General features: G+C 42.4%; 1 protein-coding gene across 4 annotated transcripts in view; it reads left to right on the forward strand.

The window, feature by feature from the left end:
• Window positions 1-12,973, forward strand: part of LOC112234618 (phosphatase and actin regulator 2) — a 74,340-nt gene extending 61,367 nt beyond the window's left edge. For 3 of the 4 annotated variants that reach the window (XM_024402841.2, XM_024402844.2, XM_024402843.2), the window contains exons 5-12: window positions 1,084-1,621; window positions 3,284-3,468; window positions 4,151-4,307; window positions 5,972-6,027; window positions 9,670-9,731; window positions 11,022-11,159; window positions 12,270-12,346; window positions 12,504-12,973. In XM_024402841.2, coding sequence (XP_024258609.1) covers window positions 1,084-1,621; window positions 3,284-3,468; window positions 4,151-4,307; window positions 5,972-6,027; window positions 9,670-9,731; window positions 11,022-11,159; window positions 12,270-12,346; window positions 12,504-12,519 — 1,229 coding nt within the window. In that variant the 3' untranslated portion in view covers window positions 12,520-12,973. Of the gene's footprint in view, window positions 1-1,083; window positions 1,622-3,283; window positions 3,469-4,150; window positions 4,308-5,971; window positions 6,028-9,669; window positions 9,732-11,021; window positions 11,160-11,470; window positions 12,347-12,503 lie in introns of those variants that run through there. The other variant, XM_024402842.2, reaches the window with a different exon arrangement.
• The last annotated feature ends 307 nt before the right edge of the window (window positions 12,974-13,280 follow it).

A 13,280-nucleotide genomic window follows, 5' to 3' on the forward strand; every position in this document is an offset into this window, starting at 1 on the left:
TGGGATGGTGTTCTTCGGCTTGCAAGCCTCCCCCTTTTTCCTCCAAACATAACGATGGTCATTATGGCCAAACAGTTCTATTTTTGTTTCATCAGATCAGAGGACATTTCTCCAAAAAGTACAATCTTTGTCCCCATGTGCAGTTGCAAACTATAGTCTGGCTTTTTTATGGCGGTTTTGGAGCAGTGGCTTCTAGTGGTCGACCGATTAATCGGAATGTTTTCATAACAATCGGAAATCGGTATTTTTGGGCGCCGATTTATTTAACTAGGCAAGTCAGTTAAGAACACATTCTTATTGTCAATGACGGCCTAGGAACGGTGGGTTAACTTGTTCAGGGGCAGAACGACAGATTTTCACCTTGTCAACTCGGGGGATCCAATCTTGCAACCTTACAGTAAACTAGTCCAACGCAATAACGACCTGCCTCTCTCTTGTTGCACTCCACAAGGAGTTACGCAGATGCAAATGCAGTAAGCCAAGGTAAGTTGCTAGCTAGCATTCATCTTATCTTATAAAAAACAATCAATCATAACCACTAGTTAACTACACATGGTTGATGATATTACTAGATATTATCTAGCTGGTCCTGCGTTGCATATAATCTGACTGAGCATACAAGCATACAAGTATCTAAGTATCTGACTGAGCGGTGGTAGGCAGAAGCAGGCGCGTAAACATTCATTCAAACAGCACTTTCGTGCGTTTTGCCAGCAGCTCTTCGTTGTGCTGACCATGGCTTACCCTGACCCTGGCCGTGACCCCACTCTCCGACGGTGTGTCAGGGAGAGTTGGGATATGCAAAAAAACGTGTGCTTATAAAACACTCAAATTATTATTATTATTTTACTCTTCTATTTCTATCACATGACCACAACATTCTATAGAACGTGTATATATATATTTGTTATATCATTGACTGTTAATGTTCCAGATTTAAACAAAAGGCTCATGTTCGTCTGAAGTCCCTGGGCTCGTCATTTAAAATGACAGCAAAAACAAAAGCGCATAAAATACAACAGGACATCAGCCAGTTTTTGCTGTTGTTTCAAATAAACCTAATGAAGTTTCCTCTCCTCTTAGCCAAATCCTCTCATCCTAAGAAAACTGGAGGCACATCCAAGACCACGGCCCAGTCCTCATCCTCCTCATCGTCCACACAGTGTAACACAAAGATCTCGAAGGACAGGCCTGCCAATCCAACCGGGACAGAGAAGACCAACAAGCGCGAGCTCCAACTAGCAACTGACCCTTCCCGCTTCTCTGGAGCCCCCAAGGCCTCCCCAGACACAGACAGCCTACCAGGTGAAAGACGGCTCACGGGTCCTGGGGATGGGAACCAGGGGGGTAAGGAGGATCCCTCTTCTGGCCCAGAGGGCAGGCCTGCTGCTCAGGATAACTCCTCTCTGCCTGGGGTGGATAAAGACAATGCCTCAGGTGCTGGTCCTCAGGACCCTGGAGAGAAAGCACCCCTTGTCAACAGCACCACTGAGGACACTTCCTTCACTGAGTCTCAAAGTGAGAGCTCCACGGAGGAAGCCCTGGGGACTGGGAAAGATGGAGGAGGTGACCATGAGCAACAGTCGGGGGATGAAGACCATGACTTAGAGAAAAATCGGAGGTATGTCTCTAGTGCAGAAAAGCCATTTTATGGGGTTTCGTACAGAGAAAAAACAGCACAGAAAATGTTATTGTTCAGCAATGCTACAAAGCCACTTCATAAGGGTATGAACAACAGAATTATAATAAAATTTATGTTGTATGAACATTCTTGCAGACAGAACCATATAGTTGAAGTCTCATTATATTTGAAGTATGTTCCCAGGCTGTACTGTGGTATTCTGCTAGCTACTGTACTCCAAACACCTACTGGAGCAGCTGAACAGATGCTTGCTGAAAATCTATATTGAAGCATGGCAATGTTCTTTCATCATCTCAGAGAACGACATTCATTAGAAAAGGTTGTGAGTTTTGAGACGCATCTGATTAAGCATGGCCTTGTTTATCATGAGCATCCTGCTACAGATGTAGGGTCTTAATTTGATCACCCTGTTACTTGAGAACTTTCCTGCAATGCAGGACATTTTAAACTGATAGTGTACTTGAGGTTTAAAAAGTATTCTGAAGTTTGTAATTTCCACTTAGAAATCAGACTTGATTTTCCCTTACGAAAAATGTATCAACCCCCACAAAAATGTTCATTAATTATAATCCGCATAACATTTCACATTTCCTGTTGCTGCAAGATTTTTTTCCTGCTGTAGCAAACTGGCTCAAATGAAGGTCTTACATCTGTATGCGGGAAACACACTCCGTCATATTGTACATGCAGGAATGGAAGGGAAACTAGTTCTAGCTGTCTCCTGCTACAAGGGTTTTGAGTTGTGCACTTTGCGTCCATATAGCAGGTCTGAGTTCATAAAGTGAAGCAGACCTGGGTCAAACGCAGACATATTTCAAAGTATTTGAGATATTTGAGGTACACTTGTTGTAGCTTGAATTCTGCACTTTTGGGATCATTCCATTTGTTCTATCAAACCAGGCCAATTAAATCAAGTGCATTTCAAGTATTTGAAAGTAGTTGAGTTATATATTTGACCCAGGCTGGTAGTAGCTGACGAAAATAAAAGGGTGTCTTACATCATGTTTGCTCTTATGAAACTTTGGAATGAAATCAGGTGGTATTGGTAGGAAAGCTCTTTACTGCAATCACGATTACCATAATAATACAGTATGCTTTACAAAACTCCATCGAAGGGATGATGTAAGTCTTACTGCACGTGTAAATGGTCAGCAGCATTGGGAGTCAGACAGTACTGCAGATTCAGAAGACAGCACAGCAGTGTAAAAAGCTATTCTGTGTGGAATATTGTACTGTATAATTGACTGATATACACTTATTCTCCCAGAGAAACTGGATCATTTGCCAGGGGTATTGCACTTGGTCATGCGTGGGATGTTCCCCAATGCTGGAAGGGGGGCTTGAGTGAAAAGTTTGGGAACCCCTGCTGTAAGTCACAGAACCCTGTCTGTGAAGTATGCCTTCAACCATTGGATATAGGATAGTTTCTCTTGCATGATGCCAGGTTCATGAGGAAAAACCTTTTGGGAAAGAAAAGGCCTGTTTTCACCAGCGTTTTGGTCTATACACAATATATCTAAAATTTTTAATCGCCATTTTCCATTAAGCAACGAGGACAACAATGGACATGATAAATCAATCAATAGACAAGAATCAGTCAAGTAAGAAAGCTTTATCAGAGTTTTGATTATATGATTCCAGGCCTACCAATGGGATTGGTGAGAAGCTCCACAGTGTTAACCTGGAGAGCCCAGAGGTTACAGTCATCCCAGACAGTACTACGGAGTCTGACTACCACTCCATAGTCAGCGACTCAGACTCAGATGGGCCCATCCTCTACCGAGACGAAGAAGAGGACGAGGATGAGGAGGACGAGTATACCACCAGTAAGGAATCTGTCACAGATATAGAAGCTTACAGCTAATTGCATTCTAGCCTTTAGTCAGTCAGTCTTCATGTATGCTGTCCAGCCTTTGCAACAAATTAATCCATAGCCACTAGTGCACTCACTGCAAAAAGTGAAATCTAAGCAAGACTAAATATCTTATATTGAGGTATAATTCACTTAAAATAAGTGTTGTTCTTTTCTTACCAAGCTAAATGATCTTACGGCAGATCTTTTTGCTGATTTGATTTTATTAACCAAGTTATTTTAATCGTCTTAAGGTAAAATATCTTGAAACATATCTTAATTTAGCTTATTTCTAATTAACAACAAAAAATGATCTGCCAATGATGTGAGATAATTTTGCTTGGTAAAAAAAATAAAAGAAACATATTTTAAGTGAATTATCCCTCCATAAGATATTTAGGCTTGCTTAGATTTCACTTTTACAGTGATAGAAATACGGAAAACACCCATGAAACAAGGACTAGAAACAAGGACTAAACACAAGGACTAGACACATGGACAAGGAACAACCAAAACACAGTTGAAAACAATGTCACTTCTTGTGTTTCTTTCAGGGAGGTTTTATATGTACTAGTATATGTACTGCACAGAACACTTTCCTACAGTATAAAACTGGGGGGCTAGCTGAATTTACATGACTATTATTGGTTTTGTAGGCTCTCTAGCCAGTAAGATCCGCCGCAGGGACACCCTGGCCATCAGACTTGGCAACCGGCCCAGCAAGAGAGAGCTGGAGGAGAAGAACATCCTGCCTCGTACCTCTGAGACCGAGAGGCAGGAACTCCGCCAGCAGATTCACTCCAAGCTAGTGAGGTACAGAGTACACCCCTGGAGTCATGCACACATATACACACACAGACACACACACACACCGGTGTTTCCGCTACACTCATTTTCCTGTGGTGCTGCGCAATGGCAAAATCGTTGCCGCCACGCAACAATGGAACATGAATTCCTGTGAAAACAAAACGAACAATTACTGGAAAAATCTAACAACCCTATAGTAGAATAGTTGATCTATTTACCTAGTCGGCTAGATAAATCTTTTTAACAAGTCGGATAAATAAATATTCCTCTCGTGGCGCATTCATGTTATAAGTGCCACAGGGATGGAAACATGCATTCTGACAAGTAGTCAATGCACAACAATTCTTGCAATCGTGAAAACAACAGTTTTAATGGCTTTCGTTTGGGAATCCCAGCTTTTCATTCCTACTTTATTTATTTCTCAACTCATAAATATGCGTGAAATACGCCATTTTAAACCTGGGGTTTTTAACAGACGCATGGTTACACATTACCACTCTGCAATTCGCAGTGTGCATAGGGGAGAGTGGGGCTAAATGTAACACTGGTTAGTTGTAGGCCTCTCTACCTCAAAATCATTTCTTTGGAATGACATTAAAAAAATTGTGATGAGAGATAATATTTTTTGTTGAGCAAGAGTAGTGGAAACAGGGAAAGTGTTGGGGGAAGAATTGTGACATGACGTGGTTTCTGTGAGAAGTACAGGCAGGGGGCTTTTTACCCCAGGTGGCAAGTTACCCTAAGTTACCCTAACAGGTAGGCCTAAATCATATTCAGAGTTTATGCACGTTTTTTGGGACATAAAATGAATCAATATGATAATAACTAGTTGAAAGATCACATTTGAGGTCTGGCTAATGATTAGCCCAATAGGGTAAATGCAGATAGGCAAACCCATGCTTCAGCCTATTTATTTGCGTTTGGCAGCATCAGTTTGGGATAAAGGTGATAATGTTTATTGCTAATAGCATAGCTGATAATATGGACCATGCATAAGATATATACTGTACATGGCCCAATATATTAAAATAATTTTACTAATGTGTTATTGGGCTAATTTCTGGAGGTGGAAATTCTATTTTAGATGGTGTCAGCATAATTTTTTACAATTCATTAAATTCATCCTTTTAAAAAGTCACCAGAACTGAGCTCCTCAGTCCTTCAACATAAAAATGATAGGAGGGACCCACCCTCTTCAACCCCCCTCCGCGACCTTTTCCCCTCACTCCTTTTCCCCCCACTGCTACGCATGTTTCCAGAGGAAACACTGACACACACCACTGTCTGAAGCAGCAGTAGGTGTCTCTAGCTTTGGGATCCACCACTCCAGAAGACCCGGCATGACTTGCTGTGGGTATAACCCGTGGCTTCTTCTAAGTTTCCACTCATCAGTGGGGGGTTGATAACATTACCCTGGGTGGGCTATTAAAGTTGTGGATAGAATAATGAGATGTGATGGAGCCAAGTCTCCAAAACCTACAGTATTTGTTTGTCATCAAGATTATATCTAATATGAAATAACTGTTCTGGTGTGAGATTCCTGAAAATTTGGTAGCACTAAAATCATCTTTCATCCAAGGGACTTAAAATGATCCTAGTGCTACAAAGCTTTTGGGGAACTAATCACAGTGGTGTTGTCTCACTTCCTTCTCCCTCTCTGTCCCTCACAGACGACTTAGTCAGAGGCCCAGTACTGAGGAACTGGAGCAGAGGAACATTCTGAAACGTGAGTGATCACAGACAGACAGCACCACAGACAGACAGAACCACAGACTGCACCACACTGGCCCCAGTCAGACCACAGACAGACAGGAACAAACTGGCCCCAGTCAGACCACAGACAGACAGGACCACACTGGCCCCAGTCAGACCACAGACAGACAGAACCACACTGGCCAAATCAAATCAAATCAAATTTTATTTGTCACATACACATGGTTAGCAGATGTTAATGCGAGTGTAGCGAAATGCTTGTGCTTCTAGTTCCGACAATGCAGTAATAACGAGCAAGTAATCTAACTAACAATTCCAAAAAAACTACTGTCTTATACACAGTGTAAGGGGATAAAGAATATGTACATAAGGATATATGAATGAGTGATGGTACAGAGCAGCATAGGCAAGATACAGTAGATGATATCGAGTACAGTATATACATATGAGATAAGTATGTAAACCAAGTGGCATAGTTAAAGTGGCTAGTGATACATGTATTACATAAGGATGCAGTCGATGATATAGAGTACAGTATCAACGTATGCATATGAGATGAACAATGTAGGGTAAGTAACATTATATAAGGTAGCATTGTTTAAAGTGGCTAGTGATATATTTACATCATTTCCCATCAATTCCCATGATTAAAGTGGCTGGAGTAGAGTCAGTGTCATTGACAGTGTGTTGGCAGTAGCCACTCAATGTTAGTGGTGGCTGTTTAACAGTCTGATGGCCTTGAGATAGAAGCTGTTTTTCAGTCTCTCGGTCCCAGCTTTGATGCACCTGTACTGACCTCGCCTTCTGGATGACAGCGGGGTGAACAGGCAGTGGCTCGGGTGGTTGATGTCCTTGATGATCTTTATGGCCTTCCTGTAGCATCTGGTGGTGTAGGTGTCCTGGAGGGCAGGTAGTTTGCCCCCGGTGATGTGTTGTGCAGACCTCACTACCCTCTGGAGAGCCTTACGGTTGAGGGCGGTGCAGTTGCCATACCAGGCGGTGATACAGCCCGCCAGGATGCTCTCGATTGTGCATCTGTAGAAGTTTACCACAGATAGACAGGACCACACTGGCCCCAAGCTGGTTGAGAGAATGCCAAGAGTGTGCAAAGCTGTCATCAAGGCAAAGTGTGGCTATTTGAAGAATCTCAAATATAAAATATGCTTTGATTTGTTTAACACTTTTTTGGTTACTACATGATTCCATATGTGTTACTTCATAGTTTTGATGTCTTCACTATTATTCTACAATGTAGAAAATAGTAAAAAATAAAGAAAAACCCTTGAATGAGTAGGTGTTCTAAAACTTTTGACCGGTAGTGTAGGAATTAGCCTTACATAAGGAGAGGGTGTATGTGAATTAATTAGCCAGGCTGGAATCCAAGACTAAGTTGTTCTTCTGGCTTGGATAGTTGTGTATCAAAGTCTATTGGTGCATTGTCGTAGAGGCTGCTCATAATAATGGCTGGAATGGAGCAAATGGAATGGCATTAAACCATGTGTTTGATACCATTACACTGAAACCCTCCAGCCATTACCACGAGCCAGTTCTCCCCAATTAAGGTGCCAAGTTTATTTATTTTACCAGGTAAGTTGACTGAGAACACATTCTTATTTGCAGCAACAACCTGGGGAATAGTTACAGGGGAGGGGGATGAATGAGCCAATTGTAAACTGGTGATTATTAGGTGACCGTGATGGTTTGAGGGCCAGATTGGGAATTTAGCCAGGACACCAGGGTTAACACCCCTACTCTTACAATAAGTGCCATGGGATCTTTAATGACCTCAGAGAGTCAGGACACCTGTTTAACATCCCATCCGAAAGACAGCAACCTACACAGGGCAGTGTCCCCAATCATTGCCCTGGGGCATTGGGATATTTTTTTTTATTAGACCAGAGGAAAGAGTGCCTCCTACTGGCCCTCCAACACCACTTCCAGCAGCATCTGGTCTCCCATCTAGGAACTGACCAGTACCAACCCTGCTTAGCTTCAGAAACAAGCCAGCAGTGGTATGCAGGGTGGTATGCTGCTCGCATACATACCTCCTGTGGTCCATTGATATGGAGGGAGGGCCAGTTATCGACTGATGGCCCATCTGCTTTCCCAGTTTATTGGTTAGTAAAATCAATGTGGGGAAACACATTGCCCCAGATTCATCAAGACCAGTCAAAATAAAACTATTTAAGAGGAAAACATCTTGAGCTCTTATTGTGCCAGACAGTGTTAAAACATTGTTGGTCAGAGAATGGCAGGATAAAAGTCAATAGGAATGTGTTCTTTACATATCTAGAATCTTAACTTGATCACCCAGTTGCAGTAGAACTTAGTGCATATTAGGTTTTAAAAAGCTTCTGAAGTTTGTAATTTCCACTTTGAAATTTCTGATTGATTTTCCCTTAGGAAAAATGTATCAACCCCTAGAAAAATGTCTATTAAGTGTAATCCATATGATGATGCACATTTTCTGTTGCTGTAGGATTATTTTCCTGCTGTAGCAAACTGGCTCAAATAAAGATCCTACGTCTATGTTTACCTGATCATTCTCTATATCTGCTAGAAGCTAACTTTGTTCTAATCAAACTTTATCTGAAGTGCATCGGAACACTTCACAGAAAAATCCTGATACCATTTGATGAACAGGCACAAACATGTTCCTGTAATACGGTCAATGTTCACATGGAGACTTCCTGTCTATTAAACAGGAAGCAGTGAAAGGGGGCCATTTTGTTGTCATCTTGCTTGGGTGTTACTGCATTTTTTATGAGATCTTTGTGGTGGAATCATAATACATGTGTCTAAGAGAGAGAGAACAGTTAACTGGCTGTTGCCTTATTGAAAGCAGATGAGTAGCCCTCCAGCGGAAACGCTAACGGCAAAGGTCGCACAGCCTCGCAGAGACGCTATGCACAGCCTCGCATGGACGCTATGCACAGCCTCGCATGGACGCTATGCACAGCCTCGCAGGGACGCTATGCACAGCCTCGCATGGACGCTATGCACAGCCTCGCATGGACGCTATGCACAGCCTCGTAGAGACGCTATGCACAGCCTCTCAGAGACGCTATGCACAGCCTCTCAGAGACGCTATGCACAGCCTCGCAGAGACGCTATGCACAGCCTCTCAGAGACGCTATGCACAGCCTCGCAGAGACGCTATGCACAGCCTCGCAGGGACGCTATGCACAGCCTCTCAGAGACGCTATGCACAGCCTCGCAGGGACGCTATGCACAGCCTCGCAGGAACGCTATGCACAGCCTCGCAGGGACGCTATGCACAGCCTCGCAGGGACGCTATGCACATCTGTTAGAATCTCAATAACTACCTGTTGAAGAATAGAACAATGGTCTATGCTGGGCTCGGGTTGACTATGTATGGTTAACAAAATACAACTCTAAAATCAAAGTTTGTCAGATGTTTTCAGACCTCAAAAGCAGACTTCTGTTGAGATAATTCCATATTCCAGGACATCTGTTTTGTAGATGTAGCCATAAGGCCACACTCCAACATCAATTGGAAAGATAAGCACCGTATCATTTCCAGATCTATCTTTTCCATCCATTTGTAGACCACATTGCTTAATTAATAATCGCTATATTGGGTAGTAAAGTACCACCCCAGCCTACTTACAACTTCTTTTTAATTTCACTGCAGAGACAAATGAAGCTGATCAACATGAAGCCATACAAGAGATTAAAAGGAGACTCTCCCGAAAGGTACTGTCATTTATACTATGTTTAGGTAAGCCTGCTGAATGTCTGCATCTCATTGAGTTTATGGCTGATGACTTGTGTTGATATTTGTGGTACACAGATCCATCTGGTGGACATAGCCGGAACTGAATTAACTGGAACCAAACACATTCAAACTCATATTCACTGAATTACCAGATAATGTCTTAGGTTCTGAATTACCAATAAAAATTCAATCTCATTGACTGAATTACCAAGCAATTTATGAATTACCAAACAAATGTCAAACTCATTTAGGGTTATACAATGTGAGGGGGTGCACACATTCACATTCACAGTGTTGCATTCAGAACCCACATTGAAGGTGGAGGAAGATGATTGTGTTTATTCCATTGTTTAAAACAAGTATAATAGAAAATAACAAACTCATCATTTTAGAGTTTTTTGACAAGCCAAAATGCAGCAACTGTATGACTCAGTTGCCACAGTGCATACTGTAGGGCATTCCAGCTCTGTGTGAGAAGCATGCCTCAGTGTAGTATCAGGCTGCTTGAAATTCCTCAGATTGCTCGCCCCTGTGGTGGCTGGGGGAAGAGGGAATTTTCCAGGGTTAGGCCAACACTGCTTGACCTTAGATATAATGAAGAGAACTGGAGTGTAGTTTCAACACAATGCCCCTGTATGGCATTGTGGAAGGACTTAAACTCTTCCGACAACTCTCTATCCATCTCCCGTGCCGCAGCTGTCTTGTCTAGAAGTCACACTTTACAGTTGTCAATCACTGGCTACTTACACTGAGTATGCCAAACATTAGGAACACCCCCTCAAAACAGCCTCAATTTGTCAGGGCATGGACTCTACAAGGTGTCGAAAGCGTTCCCCAGGGATGCTGGCCCATGTTGACTCTGATGCTTCCCACAGTTGTGTTAAGTTGGCTGTATGTCAAGTTGGCTGTATGTCCTTTGGGTGGTGGACCATTCTTGATACACACCAAGCAACGTTGCAGTTCTTGACACATACTGATGCACCTGGCACCTACTACCATATCCCATTCAAAGGCACTTAAATCTTTTGTCTTGGTCTTTCACCCTCTTAATGGCACACATACACAATCCATGTCTCAATTATCTCAAGGCTTAGTCCTTCCTTAACCTGTCTCCTCCCCTTCAGCCACACTCACTGAAGTGGATTTAACAAGTGACATCAATAAGGGATCATAGCTTTCACCTGGATTCACCTGGTCAGTATGTCATGGAAAAAGCAGTTGTTCCTAATGTTTTGTCCACTCTGTATGTTTCGTGTGTGTTTGTATAGCTGAGTGTGAGGCCGACAGTAGCAGAGCTTGTGGCTCGGCGGATTCTGCGCTTCAATGAGTACGTGGAGTGCACAGATGCTAAGGACTATGACCGTCGCGCAGACAAACCCTGGACCAGGCTCACTCCAGCTGACAAAGTGGGTTCCAGACTCCTACCGTATAATGTTATTGCTAAAGCGATTAAAACACATGACATTCATAATGCCATTAAATACTTGGAATAAGAGAGGTTATAAAAAGGCATAATTAAAACACTTTTTGTTAGCATTTTCTTCCTCATGTATTCCAGCTACCTGAACAATGCTGTAAATACATTATTCACATATAATGAGTTATCTACCATTTAATCTTCAATTATATTAAATGTGTTGCCTGTCTGAAGCTATTGATGGTCTGATAGTTTGACAATTAATTCATAAATTTGACAATTAATCTATGAATCCCTCAGGCTGCTATCCGTAAAGAACTGAATGTTTATATTCCCTCAGGCTGCTATCTGTAAAGAACTGAATGTTTATATTCCCTCAGGCTGCTATCCGTAAAGAACTGAATGTTTATATTCCCTCAGGCTGCTATCCGTAAAGAACTGAATGTTTATATTCCCTCAGGCTGCTATCCGTAAAGAACTGAATGTTTATATTCCCTCAGGCTGCTATCCGTAAAGAACTGAATGTTTATATTCCCTCAGGCTGCTATCCGTAAAGAACTGAATGTTTATATTCCCTCAGGCTGCTATCCGTAAAGAACTGAATGTTTATATTCCCTCAGGCTGCTATCTGTAAAGAACTGAATGTTTATATTCCCTCAGGCTGCTATCTGTAAAGAACGGAATGTTTATATTCCCTCAGGCTGCTATCCGTAAAGAACTGAATGTTTATATTCCCTCAGGCTGCTATCCGTAAAGAACTGAATGTTTATATTCCCCAGGCTGCTATCCGTAAAGAACTGAATGTTTATATTCCCCCAGGCTGCTATCCGTAAAGAACTGAATGTTTATATTCCCCCAGGCTGCTATCCGTAAAGAACTGAATGTTTATATTCCCTCAGGCTGCTATCCGTAAAGAACTGAATGTTTATATTCCCTCAGGCTGCTATCTGTAAAGAACTGAATGTTTATATTCCCCCAGGCTGCTATCCGTAAAGAACTGAATGTTTATATTCCCCCAGGCTGCTATCCGTAAAGAACTGAATGTTTATATTCCCCCAGGCTGCTATCCGTAAAGAACTGAATGTTTATATTCCCTCAGGCTGCTATCCGTAAAGAACTGAATGAGTTCAAAAGCAAAGAGATGGAAGTTCATGAAGAGAGCAAACAATTTACCAGGTAATGACAACTTGAACATTATTATGACAACTATTAACTTCATTATGAGTGATACAAGATAATAAACTGCTGTTTGATTTAGGCCTAGTAACAGTGTGCTATAAGGTGCAGACTTCAGTTCTGATCCAACAGTGTCTGTTTCCCTGTGCCTTGGCAGATTCCATCGGCCCTGAGGCATTTCTCTCTCCAGTGGGGGTGCTGGTCGGCTGCCGGCACTGCCTAAAGGCTCTCTCTCCCCGCTGCGGGCTTCACCATCGGGCTTTTCCCCGGAGCCTGGGGCCTGGATGCCCCTAGGCACGGACACATGGACACCGTCTCCCAGGGCCAACCTGGCTCCAGATCTACAGATCAATAGAGGTTGATAACATTGGGCCACACCTGCTTACACAGACCAGACCAGACTGGGCTTTAGTGCTGTGTGAAATGAGACAGACCGAGAGAGAGAGGCCAGTATCCATGAAGGACAAAACTGTTGCACTTTGTAACACAGCACTGATTTAATTACCCACATACTTTTTGGCTTCCCTAAAGCACCTTAACAGGCCTTGACCAAGTCCCCATGGGACTGGAAGGGAAATGGTTTTGCAACTATGACAATGTTGTAGGTTAGGCAAGTCCAGCCAAAGGTAACAGTAATCAAATCAATGTTTATTTGTGATATGCACAGGATACAATGTAAACCGTGCAATGCAATGCTTACTTGCAAGCTTCCTCAACAGTGCAATGACAAATATAACCAAATCAGACACATAGTCCTTAACTTAACGTAATCATGGAAGTGCATGGCAAGGTGTTAAGAATACATTGTTAGTTTTACTGCCATGTGGTCTTGATGGTGGAAATTAAGGTGTTTGGGTCTTGTTTTAAGGGGTGATTGTTGATGCTGATCTCAAAGTGGCTGGGACTACATTAATTTTGCCTAGATAATAAGGAA

Source organism: Oncorhynchus tshawytscha, linkage group LG01, assembly GCF_018296145.1.
Source record: "Oncorhynchus tshawytscha isolate Ot180627B linkage group LG01, Otsh_v2.0, whole genome shotgun sequence".
NCBI classification, from domain to species: Eukaryota; Metazoa; Chordata; class Actinopteri; order Salmoniformes; family Salmonidae; genus Oncorhynchus; species Oncorhynchus tshawytscha.